Source organism: Ascidia mentula, chromosome 1 (assembly GCF_947561715.1).
Source record: "Ascidia mentula chromosome 1, kaAscMent1.1, whole genome shotgun sequence".
Classification (NCBI taxonomy): Eukaryota; Metazoa; Chordata; class Ascidiacea; order Phlebobranchia; family Ascidiidae; genus Ascidia; species Ascidia mentula.
Genome location: NC_138566.1, coordinates 10841515 through 10859284, shown reverse-complemented (window position 1 = coordinate 10859284; position 17770 = coordinate 10841515). Strand labels below are relative to the sequence as shown.

General features: G+C 37.3%; 2 protein-coding genes and 1 long non-coding RNA gene across 3 annotated transcripts; all 3 read left to right on the top strand.

Moving 5' to 3' along the window:
• Positions 1-5197: 5197 nt before the first annotated feature.
• Positions 5198-7593, top strand: LOC145914011 (uncharacterized). Its single transcript, XM_083001823.1, has 8 exons — positions 5198-5313; positions 5505-5625; positions 5928-6050; positions 6113-6207; positions 6265-6389; positions 6848-6946; positions 7019-7148; positions 7521-7593. The coding sequence occupies exons 1-8, from the start codon at positions 5198-5200 to the stop codon at positions 7591-7593; spliced, it is 882 nt and encodes a 293-aa protein (XP_082857949.1).
• Positions 7594-8844: 1251 nt separating this feature from the next.
• Positions 8845-9346, top strand: LOC145913915 (uncharacterized). The gene is made up of 2 exons (XR_014403349.1): positions 8845-9029; positions 9199-9346. It is a non-coding gene; the product is annotated as an uncharacterized LOC145913915 (long non-coding RNA).
• Positions 9347-12500: 3154 nt separating this feature from the next.
• Positions 12501-16071, top strand: LOC145904722 (uncharacterized). Its single transcript, XM_082992393.1, has 11 exons — positions 12501-13303; positions 13535-13588; positions 13765-13806; positions 13858-13908; positions 14010-14033; positions 14159-14191; positions 14245-14363; positions 14723-14796; positions 14898-15017; positions 15218-15271; positions 15331-16071. Exons 1-11 carry the CDS (start codon positions 13214-13216, stop codon positions 15426-15428), a joined length of 759 nt encoding a protein of 252 aa, XP_082848519.1. The 5' UTR covers positions 12501-13213; the 3' UTR covers positions 15429-16071.
• The last annotated feature ends 1699 nt before the right edge of the window (positions 16072-17770 follow it).

Sequence of the window (17770 nt, the reverse complement as noted above, 5' to 3'; positions counted from 1 at the left end):
AAGGTGGAGAGGGGAAACAAAAGACAGAGGGGGAAACATCAAAGACGGCAAGCAACAAGCCGGGGGCGTGTCACGTGATAACAGCACAGGTAGCGCAGCAGCGAGATGATCATTAGCGATGTGTCGAGCTGCTGTGCAGACCTAGATGTTAAACAAATGGAGAGGTTTAGAGCTATTATCTATGTTGAGTGTTGGTTTATGGTGTATAAAGTTTCAAGAATAAGCACTTTAGATTTGATAGTGCAGTTGTGTAGAACTTTGGGCTAATTGAAGTTAACATGATGATCGGAATTTTTCCACAGGTGGTTGCAGACCTCACTTTCGGCCTTTGTTGAGGGATGATGCTCCTTCATGCGAACGGCAAGGTTGCACGTGGTCTCGCCGGTGCAAGTAGCCCCTTAGGAGCAGGAGAGTTGGTACAGAACATTACAGCACTGGAGAAGTTGTTGCTTGTCTTTAAAGCTGAAAAGTTTGGAGAGGGAAGTGGTTTCATGAATCATGCGCGTTTGATCGGAGGAATGCTGCGTGGGTTGACAAAGTGATGTAACTCACGCTGAATATGATGGCTTACAGGGCCAAGGAAGGGCAGTCGAAAAACCAGTTGTTTAGATGGTGCTGGAGGAAGGGAGGTCGGTGGGCCGACGTACCGGCAGTTAAGGTTACGCCTAATGCAGGTGGAGATAAAATGGTATGGAAAGCCATTCTCGGTAAGCATGCGAGAAATATTGCAGGTTTTATTTATAAGGCAACTTATAATATCGACAGCAACAACGACAAGGCGGCCTTCCACCATCACAACACAACCACGCACGTAAATATTGGTTTAGTTTTGCAGATTGCGTCAATGGCAGGATTGTGCAGGTGCCTTGTAATGCACCACATCCAAATTTTTGAACAGAAAATGTTGAGAAACAATGCGTCACTTCTTCGTCCATTTTCGACATGTGTCCGTTTTGCCGGTAAATATAATGACAGTATATTTCTGCAATATCATGTGAGACAAATATTTGAACCTGCAGTAGACGATTGACGCCTACATAACTGTGCTTATTAAATTACAAACAAACAGGTATTTGTCATTATTTGTAAAAGTGGTTTCTTGTAAAATGGAAGATTATTCATTTTATGTTGCAATTCCAATTGTACTTTTTGTCCTGGCAATATTTGGAATCATAGCCAATGGAATCACTTTGTGTGTGATCGGTCGATCCCATTCACTCAGGTAAAGTGAATTTATACATTTTCAAACATAGCCTATTTTGTAATCGTTGCTTAACATTCTGATAAAATGAGATCAAGATCGCAAACATTTAAAAAAATCCAGATATTCTTAAAATCCTTTCATCTTCCATGCATTACATTAATTTGTTGAGCACTTCTGTCGAGTGATTAAAAACACCTATTTTCAGCGGACCATTTAACATTTTGCTGATGAGTCTTTGTGTGTCGGACATGGTATCTGCAATTGTCAGTTTGAATGTGGTCTGGGGAATGTTTCAACAGACGATTTTTTCAAACACGTTTTTACAGGTACAAGACTGGCGACGTGAAGTCACGGAATTAATCCAGCCCTTATTTTGTTCATTTTTTAAGTTCTGTGCTTCAGAAATTAGTTTTATTCTCATTTCAAAACAGGGTTCTTTTTGTACTTGGCCTTCGTCTGCAGTTTATGGTTTAGATCCTTCACATGGAACGCTAGAATACAATCTTACCCTACTTTACACTTTCTATTTTACTGTAAAATGAAGTTAACGGCTAGCTTCAATTGGAAGATATGCAGTGGTCAATGCAATGAAAATTTTATTAATCTCAAACATCCAACTAACTTCGGTCAAATGTACAACGGTTCTTGTTTTGCGTCTAGTTTACCTGGAGTTTTTAGTTAACGCAACAAAAGTCGAAGTGGAAAATCTTCGGTCATTTCGGATCGCAGTTTATTTTTGTTTGCGTGTCAGCGAATGTTTGAATCCTGTCTTCTACAACATTGCATCCAGGTAACAAAATGGTTTAGCCCAAATTTACATAGCGGGGCTTTGTCTTGTAACGTGCCACAGCTGGTATACGTTGCGCTTAAAGTACATCTTTTTTTACAATGTTTTACGAAATTAAAATGATATCCCAGCAACTAGCACGATTTTACTTATTATTATTAAACTCACAAGCTCTTGTGGCAAAAAATAATTCACTTCGTCGACGTTTTGGTCGTTGTGCAATCGACCTTCATCAGAGCAAGGTGCGTAAATGCAAACACCACATTAAATATAGGAAAGCGCAAAAGACATAAAGGGGGCGGGGAAAGAAAAACAAATAAGTAAAACTGTCCGACACGACATCCCCACACCCTTTATATTTTACGCACTTTGTCCTGATGAAGGTCGGTTGCATGCTGTGTTAGTGTCTGCTGTCTTAATTGTTGTTCGATTTTACCTTTCAGCAAACTTAGAACAGAAACGAAAGTTTTTCTGACGATGATTTGGAAATGTGCCACATATCCCTGCTATCGTATTGTAAATAGGAGTCATGGACAACCACCAGTTAGCCAAAATAGAAATTTGGCCCCACTAACCTTAGGTAAGCGGCCGCGCTTTGCTGTTGCTGCTGCATGTGGAGCAGACTTGAAGGACAAATAATAAAATTGTATATTTTTTTGATAATTGGTGTTTTTATAATTTTACAGATAATACCACAATGGATACGGGAAGAAACAACGCAAATGTTTAGGATTCGTCAAATATTTGTGATCTGCTGTCCTTTTTGTTTTCGTTCATTTCAGACCATAATTTATCCGTTTTTTTTGTTAAGAGTGCACATTATGGAAGCAAATTTTGCATTTTGTTGTTTATAAAGTAACTAAAAATAACCCGAGCAAAAATCGGTTCAACAGGTTTGACTTGGCTATAATCTGACAGATGCCACTATTTCGACAATCAATAACTTCGCGGTTGATTCCCATCGTCAACTTATACAAATAATATCACCAACGAAAAACAAACATCCTAAAGGACATTTTTAAATAAACGCCCCAAGACTCTTGAAAATATACTTGTCTTGCTGTTGTTTGTGCACACATTTAAAATGATTTTTATTTGGTAGATTTTATTCCGAAGTAATATTCCCGAAAATACCCTTGTCTCCTTGGATTAAATTTTCGTTTGTTTTGTCAGAGATCTACGGGTGGAATCAATACGTTTAATTAAAGTGGTTTCTAATTGTGGTCGCAACAGAAGTGAAATTCAACAAGGAGACCAAGAGGAATACGTAAATCTTCAAACCCTACATACCACAACACCAACCGAATTGTCTTGAGATTTTGTATCTTGTTAACACATATGTCAATAGTTGTGTTTCTAGTTTATATCTTGGTGCAAGATTAATATTAAAATATTAAAATCTTTCGTATATTCCTTTTTTAGGACGATCCGACGTTAGTGCCTTTATTGCTCTTTACGCGTTCACTGAAAAATTTATTTGTCGCCAGCTTCACAATTACATTACTAAAGCGAAAAAGAAACATTGCTTCACTTTAAAAACTCCTGGACAAAATTACATGTAACATGTCTAACAAACGATTGTTTTTATTTTTAGTTTAAAAGACGTTTTGCTTCATCACAATTATTGGTAAAGCAAGATTAGGGTCTCCAATTGGTCGGATAAACGGACACACTCCGTATAGTCTCTCTGTCTCTCTCTCTCTCTCTCTCTCTCTCTCTCTCTCTCTCTCTCTCTCTCTCTCTCTCTCTCTCTCTCTCTCTCTCTCATTATTTGCCTGACTTGCAGACATCATCAGTATCGCTAAAAACAACAAAACAACGAAGTTAACCAACAGTAATAAAAATGTTAAAATACCTTACAAAAGGAAAATCAGATTTTGCGATTCGGTAAGGTGCGACTGAACTATCGGCTTCGGCTTTGTGTGGAGACGCTCGAAAAAACATAAAAGCAAAGAAAAAAAGAAAAAAGGGGAAGACAGCAAACTGCAAACGATAGCGATAAAAATGCCGGCGGTGATCTGACACTACGTCACTGATTGTCACAATGACAACACAGTTGGTGGAAACTTCGTCGATAAGCGGAAGCAAAAAACAAACTTACATTGTGTTAGGCAATATAAGGCGGTTAATAGTAGTTTTTGCCTTAATTTTGTGAAACCATTTGTCTTCACATATGTCCAATAAATGGACAGGGGGCTGTTCGACGAAGACCACTTTGTAACATTTTGCCATGTCGGTGGTGCTTGTGTTGCACATAGTAGTTGTGCAGCAACGCAGCTCGGACAATTTTACTTTCGTTTCCTTGCGCCAATTTTGCCACTATAACGATTCTCCACATGAAATCGCATTCCATACAGAATATCTTGTGCACATTATCTCCACGTTGCTCACAGCAAATATTTTAAAGACCTTCGTTAGCGGTAACCACGTGATGTAGGCATCAGTAAGCATAAGCGGTGATGTCAATTTCGTTTTCCTTCCGTGTGTGCTTTTACACTCCCTATTGTAATAACACCGCTAAAGGCAGTGTGTTATACAGTTTCTATTAATCGCAGAATTCAACAGTTAAACTAAAAACAAGTCGAAGCACTGTACGTTATAAAACGTTGTAAAGTAATTCAGTATATTAGATATAAACCCATCGGTTCTTGCTTCGCTTGCGGGGAATGCATTTTGTATTTAATAGTTTTCGGTTATTCGCAATGTAATACAAGACCTCATGGCCAAGATTCACAGAAAAAAGCCAAAAGCAAGAAGTTTAACAATTAGAAAAATGTGTTGTATATATTTGATCTTAAAACAAGCATTTCTTCCCAACCAGTTCTCGCACCACCCTAATATAGAGGTTTAATGAAGAATTACCAGCTTCAATGTCTAATTATCCATGCAGCCCGAACGAACATATCTTATGTAACCCAGGTAAAAGCAATTTCGCCTCTTAAGCGCATGGCCTGAGGAATGTTAATATATAAATCGTTAAGAAAATAACAGTTGAGAAAACAACACGTCACTTCCTCGTGTATGTTTGACATTTCCACATTTTCCTGGCATATACAACGACAGCATATTTCAACAAATATCATGAGGGAGACATGTTCGTACTTGCAGTAGTCGATTGACGCCTACAAAACTGTGTTTGGTAAATTTCAAACAAAACCAGAGCAGAAAAGGTTTTGACATTATTTGTAAAAGTGGTTTCTTGCAAAATGGAAGATTATTCATTTTATGTTGCAATTCCAATTGTACTTTTCGTCCTGGCAATATTTGGAATCATAGCAAATGGAATCACTTTGTGTGTGATCGGTCGATCCCATTCACTCAGGTAAAGGAAAGTTATACATTTTCACATGTAGCCTATTTTGTAAAATCATTGCTTAACATTCTGTCATAATGAGATCCAGATCGCAAACATTTCAAAAAAAATCCAGATATTCCTAAAATCCTTTTATCTTCCATGCATTACATTAATTTGTTGAGCACTTCTGTCGAGTGAATAAAAACATCTATGTTCAGAGGACCATTTAACATTTTGCTGATGAGTCTTTGTACGTCGGACATGGTATCTGCAATTATCAGTGTAGTTGTGGCATTGGGAACATATCAACTGTCGATCTCTTCAAACACGTTGTTTCAGGTAAGACTGGCGACTTGAACTCTTGGAATTACTCTTTTTAGTTCTGTGCTTCAGAAATTATTTTTATTCTCATTTCAAAACAGAGCTTTTTTTGTACTTGGCCCTCGTCCGCGGTTTATGGTTTAGATCCTTCACATGGGACTCTAGAATACAATCTTACTGTACATTACACTTTCTATTTTACTGTAAAATGAAGTTAACGGCTAGCTTCAATTGGAAGATATGCAGTGGTCAATGCAATAAAAGTAGAACAGTTAATATGTTTTTACAATTGGTATTTCTAACTTGTTGTTGGTTTGTAGTACGGGAAATTAGTGTCATACTTACCCATGCTGGTGACGTCAGCTCACGTGTGTCTCTTTTCTATTCTTCGCTTTGTTTCGTGTCGATGGCCAAACAAACACATTTCATGTAAACTTTCAAAAGTGGGTATGACAAAATTACGTTTTTTAAATTTGATTTAAAATATAAATTTCTTCCTGCATAGGTGATGGTTGGGATAATATGGTCATTCTCTATAATCGGGGCTGTAATATTCGCTGTTGTGAAATACGGATTTCCATCTTACTACAAAACAGTGGCGTAAGCTTGTTTTAGTGGTAAGATAACAATCATTTAAAACAGAATTTGTGTTTCCAGAATTATAACTTTCAGGATTATTGAAGCGTTGCTACTGACATTCACTCTTAGCATTACAGTGTTTACTTGTGCCTTCATAATTTTCATTCAACTTTCCAAAAGAAAAATTGCTAATCTCCTTAGTGGTAAGTATAAAGTTTCTTAAGGCTGTGTTTCTGATTTGGGCCTACAATATTTTTTGCCAAACATTCCACAGCAGAACCAATGTCGCCACACACTTGTTGCAGCAACTACCTGAAAATGGAAAACATACCGAAAATGTGGTGGTGCGCAGTAGTTAAGCGAAATTTTTTGTTCGATTCGCCAACTACATACGATTATTATTTAAACCGTATAGATTTACAGCGATTGCATGGAGCCATGCAGCGTATAGACAAAACCTTTTATATAGAAGTCGCAACTGTTTCTGAAATAAAAAGAACGGCATCAACCACCAAGACAGGACACATTTTTTTCGAGTGTAATGATAATTCCACGAAAATAACAAACAGTGAAAGTTAACTATAAACACTTCGAGCATATTTGGCCGAAACCGCGAATAATGGAACTTTCAGGGCTTCTCCACTAAAATGTTTTGTCACAGAAAACGCTTTGGACGAAAGAACCAAGAGAGACAAGTTTATTATTCTCCAACTATCACTAATTGTTCTTTCATTCTACTTTGGTTACATTCCCCAGTGTGGTAAATTAATTTTATTAATCTCAAACACAACTTCTGGTCTAAACACATAACGATTGATGTTTATGTTTCCAGTTTATCTCGATATTCTTGTTCATGCAAAAAAGCATAGTAGTTTCATCAAATGGTCACTTCGAGTTGCAGTGTATCTCTGTCTTCGTATCAGCGAATGTCTGAATCCTATCTTCTACAACATTGCATCAAGGTAACAACAGGTCCAGCAAAGCACACTGTTGGGAACCGTTATGTGAGCTGTCAAATCCTGCATTTATTGCTATCACAGCTCACATATAATTTCCAAGCTAGCGTTTGCAAAAATTTTCTCGGAACCCCAAGGATAGCAAACATTCCCAATATCTTGAGATGAGGTGTATTAATTCTTTGGACAACAAACCTTTTATAACAAACAAAAAAAAACAGTTTGGGAAACACGTTTCTAAGTTATTTCACCTATTCAAGTTTGCAGCGTGCGCAGCAACAAATTACCTTGCACGAATTTCCATGTTTTTTTCCCCATACTTTATGTTTACATGTGCAACATTTTGTTTCTTTTTGCACTTTGGCAAACTCCGAACAGAAACGAAAGTTTTTCTGATGTGGATTTGGAAATCTATGACTTTGCCATGCAGTTGCATTGCGAGAAGGAATGATCAACCAGGAATTAGCCAAAATCAAAATTTGGCGCTAAAAACCTTGGGTAAGTGGTCTCAGTTTGTCGTGAAATCGGCTGATGAACAAACTAATCTCATAAGTCCGTTCTCGCTGTTACGACTACCGGAGGTTTTATTGGGGCGATTTTGTTGTAACCTAACTTTGCTATTTATTTTACAGGTGGTTCGACGACTGATGTGAGAACTAACAACATAAATATATAGGGTTCGCAAATACTTGTGGTTCCTTGTTTTGTATTCAGGTTGCACATTATGTTGTTATGTGATCGTTTCTTCTACATAATCAATACACAGTGTGTTTGCTGTATATGCTTATATGCCATTACAAAATGTATGTAGTTTGGTGTCGTCATTACCCATTGTAACAACAACACAGGACAATCAACACAATATGTAAAATCTTAAATGTCCTACAGCAACATTTAAAATTGTTTTTAAATACCGAAACCGCAATCTTCCGTAAATTGAGTAATAACATTTTTGTAATGGATTGTCGGATTTAAAAATATATTCATAATTTTGAATGATTTTGCAGGTTGGGTGGAGGTAATTCTTGTTTTGAAAGATTTCATTAATGGAAACATGATTTTCCAACATTAAAATGTATTTCTTCTATGCTACGCGGATGTAGAACCATCTCTTTTGAAGTTATTTACAATAACAAAACCTGTACATCACATAAAAAGAGAAATAAATTAAAAACGCTTATGTCATTCACAAACTTGGCATGCCAGAAGAACCTTACATTACCCAGTAATATGCCTCAGCAACAAACTGTCATTCACAAACGTTCGGCCAATATGCGTATTAATTATTTCCCCCTTTTGTGAGAACACCATGGTACCCACACCCACGAAGTTCGTTTCAATAAATAAAACAAGACAAATAAACAACTTCCCACAAATCCTAACCTGTGCCAGTTTCAGATTTTACGTAAAGAGGTTCTATTGCAGCAACAACGACAAGACGGCCTTCCTTACCATCACCACACAATCACGCACGTAATTGTTGGTTCAGTTTCGCAGATTGCGTCAATGACAGGATTGTTCAGGTGCCTTGTAATGCACAACATCCAAATGTTTAAACAGAAAATGACAGTTGTGAAATAACGCGTCACTTCCTCGTGCATGTTCGACATGTGCCCGTTTTGCCGGTAAATATTATGACAGTATATTTCTACAATATCATGTGAGACACATATTTGTACCTGCAGTAGACGATTGACGCTTACCTAACTGTGCTTGTTAAATTTCAAACAAAAAGGTTTTTTGTCATTTTGTAAAAGTTGTTTCTTGCAAAATGGAAGATTATTCATTTTATGTTGCAATTCCGATTGTGCTTTTTGTTCTGGCAATATTTGGAATCATAGCAAATGGAATCACTTTGTGTGTGATCGGTCGATCCGATTCACTCAGGTAAAGTAAGGTTTTTCATTTTGTCTGTCATAATGAGATCCAGATCGCAAACATTTTAGTAAAAATCCAGTTATTCTTATAATCGTAATCTTTTAGTCTTCCGTCTGCCCTGTATTGTCCTAAGTTGTTGTGAACTTTGTGTCGAGTGATCAAAATCATCTATTTTCAGCGGACCATTTAACATTGTGCTGATGAGTCTTTGTGTGTCGGACATGGTATCTGCAATTATTAGTGTAGTTTTGGCTTTGGGAACATATCAACTGTTGATCTCTCCTAACAACGGATTGGTTGCGGTAGTAGATTATTGGCTTTTGTGAATATCTTTCATTGTTTTTGAGCTCAGCGGAAAATTACGTTTCCAAATTGTTGTTGGTTTGCAGTACGGAGAATTAGTGGCATATTTGCCCATGATGGTGACGTCATCTCACGTGTGTCTCTTTTGTATTCTTCGCTTTGTTTCGTGTCGATGGCCAAACAAACACATTTCATCTAAATTTTCGAAGGTGGGTTATACCAGGGAATGATAAAATTACTTTTTAAAATTTGATTCAAAATATAATCTTCGTCCTGCATAGGTGATGGTTGGGATAATATGGTCACTCACTATAACCGGGGCTGCAATATTCTTTGCTGTGGTTTTCGGTTTCCCACCTCACTACACAACACTGGTGTAAGCTTGTTTAAGTGGTAAGATAACAATCATTTAAAACAGCTCTTGTGTTTCCAGAATTATATCTTCTAGGGCCATTGAAGCGTTGCTACTGACATTCACTCTTGGCATTACAGTGTTTACTTGTGCCTTCATAATCTTCATTCAACTTTCCGAAAGGAAAATTGCTAATCACCTTACTGGTAAGTATAAAGCTTCTTATGTCTGCCAAAGTTAGCGTCGAAAGATTTTTTTCAAGCATTTCAAAACGCAACGATTTTTCCATCGCATACATGTACTAAAGGCAGTCATTAAAGCAAGTAATTGCAGTTATTGGAAAAACAAACGTTACAAAAGATTAATTTGTCATAGAAAACGCTTTGGAGGAAAGAAACAAGAGAAACAAGTTTATTATTCTCCAACTATCACTAATTGTTCTTTCATTCTACTTCGGTTACATTCCCCAGTGTGGTAAGTTATTTTTATTATTTTCAAACGACCAACTAACACTGATCTAACACACAACGATTGATGTTTCTGCGTCAAGTTTATCTGGACTTTCTTGTTCATGCATACAAACATGGAAGTGGGATCACATGCTTACATCGAATTGCAGTTTATATTTGTCTTCGTATCAGCGAATGTTTGAATCCTGTCTTCTACAACATTGCATCCAGGTAACAAAATGCAGGCAAATGTACATTGTTGTGCACGCGCATTCTACATTCGTCATTTATATTTCGGTCCCTTTCTTCACATTGTTACTGCATGCTATGCAGGTGCACATTTTTTACGTGTTGTTTGTTTGTGTGTTTTTACTGCAGCGAGCTTAGAAAAAAAACGAAAGTTTTTCTCAGTTTGATGTTAAAATATGTCACGCGGCCATGCTGTCGCATTGTGAAGAGGAATGATCAACAACCAAAATTCATTCAAAATACGAATTTGACTCCACAAATCCCAGGTAAGGGACCCCACTTTGATGTAGAAGGTTATTTTTGATACTATTTTTCCACCTTGTTATTTATTTGACATGTAGCAAGGCTAATGTTTAGAATGGAGCAAATACTTGTGGTTTGTTGTTTTGTATTTAAGGTTGTACATAATATTGATATGTGTTCGATTCTTCTGTACAAATAAAATCATCAGTCGATTTCGTCTAAAAATCTGGTTGACTGTCAGTTCGGTTTCCGGGTCAACGATGTAACGTGCTACCAATTACTGCTTATTACACTCGCCAGCCGTTCATCTTCTTGGCCTTTCGTTAATCAATGAAGCGTTAACCTCATCCCCTGGATGAAGGTGAATTGGATTGACATGTTTTGTTTCTTTTCCTCTGGATGAAAAAGTATAGTTAGGGGTTAGTACGTTAAAAATTGAATACAACAAAACTTCTCTCATTAAGTTGATACGAGCGACTGGTTTCTGAGATACAGCTGATCAAAGTCGCAATTTTGCCGCTGCGAACGAAATCGTGCGAAAGCGAGATATTCTTGCGTGACGTCATAGAAGGCGCTTCGGTCGTGCGCGAGTGCTGGCAGCAACCCTTATGCGTAGGAATGGAAAACATTGCAAGACTGGTTTAAGCATAATATTGCATTAAACAGGGGATAAAAAGTGAACAAGTGCAATAAACGGATTTTGATGTTAATTTATGCTGAAGACAGATGGCCGCTGTTCGACCTATTGTGTCTTATTTAGTTGTGTAATAATAAATTAGTTACTGGGACAGGGTGTTCTTGTTGTTACAGCATTTATGATCGCTAACGTGATACATGGACTTTTGAAAATACGACAGAGACAAACCGTTAGTTTAGCATTGTCGTTTTGTCCACTCACAGTTATGTCGTTTCTGCTATACCCTATGGTCTTCCGCTAATTAGGAACAAATAAGCCTTTGAATCGTGACGCCACAATGACAAATTTTTGTGTGATGAAAAACCCTGTCCTGACCTTTACGGTAACGTAATCTGTGAATTCTCCTATGTTTGAAACTATTCGATATCTGCAAAAAAAGGCGCCTTCTCCTATCTAAACAATGCATTTTTTCGACGCAAGCGCCTTATGTGATGTCCTTTTCTCCTCAGCGCAAAAGGTTTACGATTTTTGGTCGCCGTTACTTTTCGTGCAGTTTTCTACATTGTTTAGTTGACGCAGAACCGTGCAACTTTGGATATATGTTTGTTGTAGATGTACCTTTAGTTTTACGCAAAGTTGTCATGGCCGTGTCATATGCACTTTAAGGGTTAATACGTTCAAAAATAAATACAACAAAACACCGCTCATTAAGTAAGCAACAGTAATATCATACCTGGGGATGAAATTGGACCGCAAACATACCATGAAAAAGTAATTAAATTTGTGAGAAAAATCTATGACTGTGGTTCGATACGAGATGGTCAGAAGACTCAGGAATAAACATGCACAAATTAATTATACATCCAACCTCCTGTGTATGACCTTAAACTTATTAACGGTTGTCATGCATGGTGACAAAAGAACTTCGGCTGTAGCGACATAATTTTACTTTGATCGAAGAACAGAAGGGACTCATGCGAAACCAACCGGTTCCTATGCGTGGCCAATGTTTTGACATACTTCGCTTGAGCAAACTATTCATGTCGAGTGTCCTCAAAAGTTAATGTTTTACAGAGCGGTGGTGCAATCGTTGAAATAACTCCACGCCCAATGAACCTGAAGACAATCGTGTGGTTAATACAATCCCACAGGTAAAAATACCAGGGGTTACCCCCAAAAGTTTTTGTGGGTATATGTCAGCGATGAAATATTTTTCAGTTTCATCACAAGTACAGGGAACTAATACAGAGCAGTTACTTAGCTACTGTACTGACTTGGTGTAGTTGCATTTAGAGAATGTGCCTGAAAAGGGTTGGTGCGATTGAGAATAAAGGAAAATTGTTGAAATCGGCATATTTAAATAAGATTCGTTTCGTCATTTTGTGTGGATTCTATAAAAAACTTTTTTCCCGTAGCATATGTCAAAAAGTCCTCGATAACGTATCTCTGTCAGGGCACAGTTTCTTCAAAATTGTACAATATTTCTTCGTAATGATGTTATTTATTTTGTCGTGGTTTCGTTGCTGCTTTGTGGCATTGGGAATTTGTCAAATGGATGTCACAATAATGTTCGATAATAGCTAAATAGATAATAGTGAAGTGTCACAATAAATTTTGCATAATTGGCAAAGACATATACTTTGGTTTTGTGGGGTGGTATGATATAGAGCCGCATCTGCACGCGCCCCCATACTAAGAATTACGCAGTGTTCAATGATATTCCAAAACTTCGCGAAGCAAAAGTTGAAAACTAGAAAAGGGAAGGGCAGCGTACCATTCGGGGACGATCATCAGAGCGTAAAATCGACTGTGATGTCGGCGCTTTGTGCAAACATGCTTTGACTCGTTTGAGTAGCTTGCGTTGCGAAGTGAGTTTGAGGTGTTAATCAGTTTAAATAGTTTTATTGATTTTGGAAGAGATATGTATTTCGGTTAATAAAGGAGGTGTTAATAGAAGATCATGCAGTGCTCAATGACGATCCCAGAACTTCTCGAAGCAAAAATTTTGGATAATCCGCAAATGTGTGAAAGCTTAATAAGAAATGTATTGGTATGTCACTGAAAGTGAAAGTTAAAATAATGCATTTAGGGTGGCAATAAAAAAAAATAATTTACTTGCATACAGTAGTCAATATTATTTTTATTTCCATCTACTTGACTGAGTTCTTAAACTAAGTAGATTCGCATGTTACAATTTTAATCTGTTTTGTTCGCTCTTCTTACATTTTTCGAAAACACTTCTTTCAACAAAAAAATCTAAATTAAAACGTTGCTTTTGCAGGACAAAAATTCTAGCATGATTCGAGAATTGAGAAACAAGGAGAAAATGTATGAGGTAACGATAGCTTGTTGGTCAGATATTTTTAATTTCGTTGGTAGTCGTTTTAAGTTTATGAGAAAAAGAAACATGGCCGGATTTTGGCTTCCTATACCAAAAAACCTCAATACCAACGCGTGCAAAAAAAAACACACGTTTCTGTGTGGTGCAAACCAAATGTTTTTGCAATTCAGGACAAATGCCGAGAGAACGAGGAATTACAAAAGGAAATCAAGGTAGGAATATACTAATTACACTAAAGATGAAACCTCATTTACTTTGTTTAGGATCTAAAACTCAGAATGGGTACAGAGCAGAGGTTGGAATCTATTGTAAAGGTAAAAATTATTGTTCTTGTTACCTTAGTTAGACCTTGATACGTTATAGCCTGTGATTATCATAGTATTTTTTATCATTTGTTTCTGATTATGTTTTTCAGGATCTCGATGAACACAATAACCAGGTAACATAAATGATAAAAAGTCAATTGTTTATAATTTGCATACTAGAGATGGACTTTTACAATTTTACGACTGGAATATGAAGACATATAAGGTAATTAACTAGAACATAAATTTTTTGACGCAGGTGAAAATGCTCGTCGACGAAATGAAAAAAATGGTAAGAGGTTAAAATATAAACTATTGTCTTAATGTTAACAACAGAACTATTAGAAAAGTAACCCCAACAATGGCTACGTCGAATGGGAAGCACCAACCAATGAAGACCCGATATATGCTGATCCAGCTCAATGGGACACAGATGAGAGCATTCCAGCAGAGACCAACCACCAGTGAGTCCAAGTTTCTTAAATTTTATCATAAACTTTCAAAAAAAAGTCAACAACAGAGCGCACTTACAGGTTTTTATATCGTCCCATTGTCTAAATTTGACTTTATTTTAAAGGTTGGCGTCTTGGAACACACGAGAGACCCTAAAACATTTTGTGACTGGGCGTCCTTGTCTTTTAACGTATTTTTAGTTGTTTTATCCACAAGCGGCTGCAGTTTGTTTTGACATCAACAAACCTTTCAATGCAGGCCCATTGCCGTTTTTGCCAACAAAAAAATTTTGTTTGCTATTCTCCTTGAGACTAAACGAAGGCCATTATGTTGAAATATTTGTAAAACGTAACATCTGTATTAACAACAGACAAAGAAGACTTCCTATTCCCATTCCAGACGGCGACCGACAACCAAGTTCCAGCGACACAAACTTCTCGTCATGTAATGCAGCATTGCCAAAATCTAAACAATAGTTCGAGTGACAAAAGTCTGGTTAACCCCACACTATACCTTACAAGCCAACATGCGGTGTGTGGTTATAGGTGATGGTTCCGACGCAACACGACCGAAGCTTACCGCTGATGCTGCAGATAATGGTGGACATTTGGCATCAGATGAGCGAAGTTCCTCATCTGAAAATGACATTACTCCGGAATCATTTGGTAACTCCCATTGCAATTCAAATTATTTGGAAAGCAGAATATTAGCAAAGCTATATTTGAGAAATTACTTGACATTTTATCGCAAAAGTGAACCGTTATTATGTTCGTGCGCTTCTGTACGATATTCTTACACTGAATAAATAGTGGAAGCAAGCACTAAATGCGAGTTATAGATATTGAAACAACGAACTTGTTTTTAGATTTACCACAGGACCCACTAGCAGCAGAAAAGCAATCGAATGCAACAACTTCAGGTAAAACTGTTCTCCAAACAAAAGCATGGCCAAGATGTTAAATTTATTCATGTTTATAGGCATTGCAGATGGTCGTAAACCGGCAAACAAGAAGACTGGACCAAAAAATCTTAAAAAAACAAAGAAAATATTGAAGAAGTTGCGTAGCAAAAACTGAACCCAGTTCTTGAGGTCAAACTATGTTTTGCATCTCACGTTGGATTTGTATTAACAATTTAACACTCCCCTTTATTAACGAGGGACTCTTATTTATTTATTTTTCAACGATCCTCAAATCGTTGTCCTTGTGTAGCTATTCTGTCGGCATTTTTAGTCAGTTGTGTCGAATGTGAATTGTTATATGTATCTATGAAGATGCAATCGTTCGTGGGTTGGGTTTATTGGATGTTGGTATGACACCTAATTTTATAGTGGTAACAAATGAACTTAAGGCAGCGTGTATGCTGCAGTTGCTGATTCAAATAGCTGTTACATGAAACTAGGTGATTCCACGCAACACAAACCAAAATCGTGTATAAAAACTATATAATCGCATAATGGCGTGCTGCAACAAGCAACAAGGTATTAAACTGCCAAAGTAATTTCGAGTAATAATAAGTGCCATCCTGTCTTGTGGCTACAAAGTCTGCATTTGCAGTCAGTTTGGTGGTGTTTCAAACATATCTTTCTGTCAATAGGCTATAATTCGTCATTTTTGCGTAAAAATAATTCGGTACATTTATACATAATTCGTGGTTTTTATGTCTTGTATTTTTCTAATATTATCCTTGATTCGGCGAATAAAGTACTGTTTTGTATCAGGATCCTGATACAAACTCACTCGAGTGAGTCGCATTTGTTTAGGTTTTCTCCAATGGGAGTTTTCAAATCACTATGAGCTCTTGGGGTGCGTTACGGGAAAAATGACATGTTGATATGATATTGCGCCGATGTAGGAAAGTAGTTTTTTATTTCAAAGAGTTGTCGATAAGAAAAAGGGTTATTATAAGCACCGCTGGTTTACATCAATATAAAAAGTAACTTAGGGAATACCGGGGATACCTCGGACAAGGTATTTTACGTCACAATTAGGATTTGTTAAAACACTTGTAAACGCTTTATGTCGCTATCACACGTTAACATGAAGTTTAGAATTATATCAACTACGTTTACTTGGATGAACCAATGATGATTTTGTCCAACGTCCAAAATACGACCACATTTTTGTAATTTATATGTCGTCACGTGATCGGGGATACTTCGGAAATCATGGTGAGAAGACAACACTTTCTGAGTTTTAGGCAAAATTATCAGGTCATAGAGGAGAATAAACAGAGGTTGGATGAAATGATCGAATTTTGGCAGTAAAAGGAGCCCAAAGACAAAAATTCGTTTGTTGACCCTAAAATCTAGGATAGCCATGCTGCCACGAAGTGTACACGAGTTAAACCCAACATTGGAAATCCTGTACGTGCGGAAGGGTCGAAACGGCAAGTGGCCACGCAACGATTCCAGAAAGCTTGAATGATATTTTATGCGCTAATGCCCCAATGCCGATATTGCGCCGACTTTAATTTCAGGTGTTTGTTAAATAAACAACAAAACGTCTGTTAAAACTTGCTATCCGAGCTATATAGGGATATTCCCAGTCACGTCCGATGTTACCCCGGTACCGAGCTAAATGGTCACTTTTAGTAAGCTAAAACGAACGAAAAACCTTCTGTAGGGATTGCATAAAATGTGGCACAATAACGAATAGATTACTTTTATATGCAATCGTACTCAAACAATGATGTTGATTGAGTACGATTTCAGGTTAGGCACGTTTTAAATATGCCTCCTCTCTTTTAACCAGGCCAACACCATAATTCGGACGTAACAAACCCGAAATTGGCAGCTGTTGAAGACGAACAGTTTGTCCGTGAAGAGGACGGTGAAAATTCGCATGGCCCAGAAGGACCACAAGCAGGTTCTTTCAGTACGTTTTACTCAGCAAAATTTATGTGTTGAATCTGTACCGCAAATTTTTGAAATTGATATTGACTTCTTTAGGCTTTAGAAGAAATTTAAAGGAGCGCAGCACGTTGGCCACGAAATGCAGGCAAGAAATAAATCAATAAATAGTTTATTTTTTTACATGTAGCCACTTTTAACCGTTATTTGCCGCTTTTCCCATAAAAAATACTTAAAAAAAGCGGTGACAGGAAGTGTTTCATCTGACTGCTTTGATCCACAGCAATACGATTAATAAGTGCAGAAAACCAAGTCGTCCGTCACTGTGGTTCACGCGAGAGGAGATTCAGAAAATTCAAGTTGTGACCCTTGGCAGGTCTGGGTGCGAAGTCTAGCAACGAAAATGCGAATTTTTACAACCAAATATAATGTTTCTGTTGTTGTCAGGCATATTGTATTTTAATACTCTGTTCTTCTGGCAAATTAAAACGTATCTTTTATTAACCGACGTTTCGCCTGCAATCCAGCAAGGCTTCCTCAGGATAATGGTACTTGTACAGCTTTACA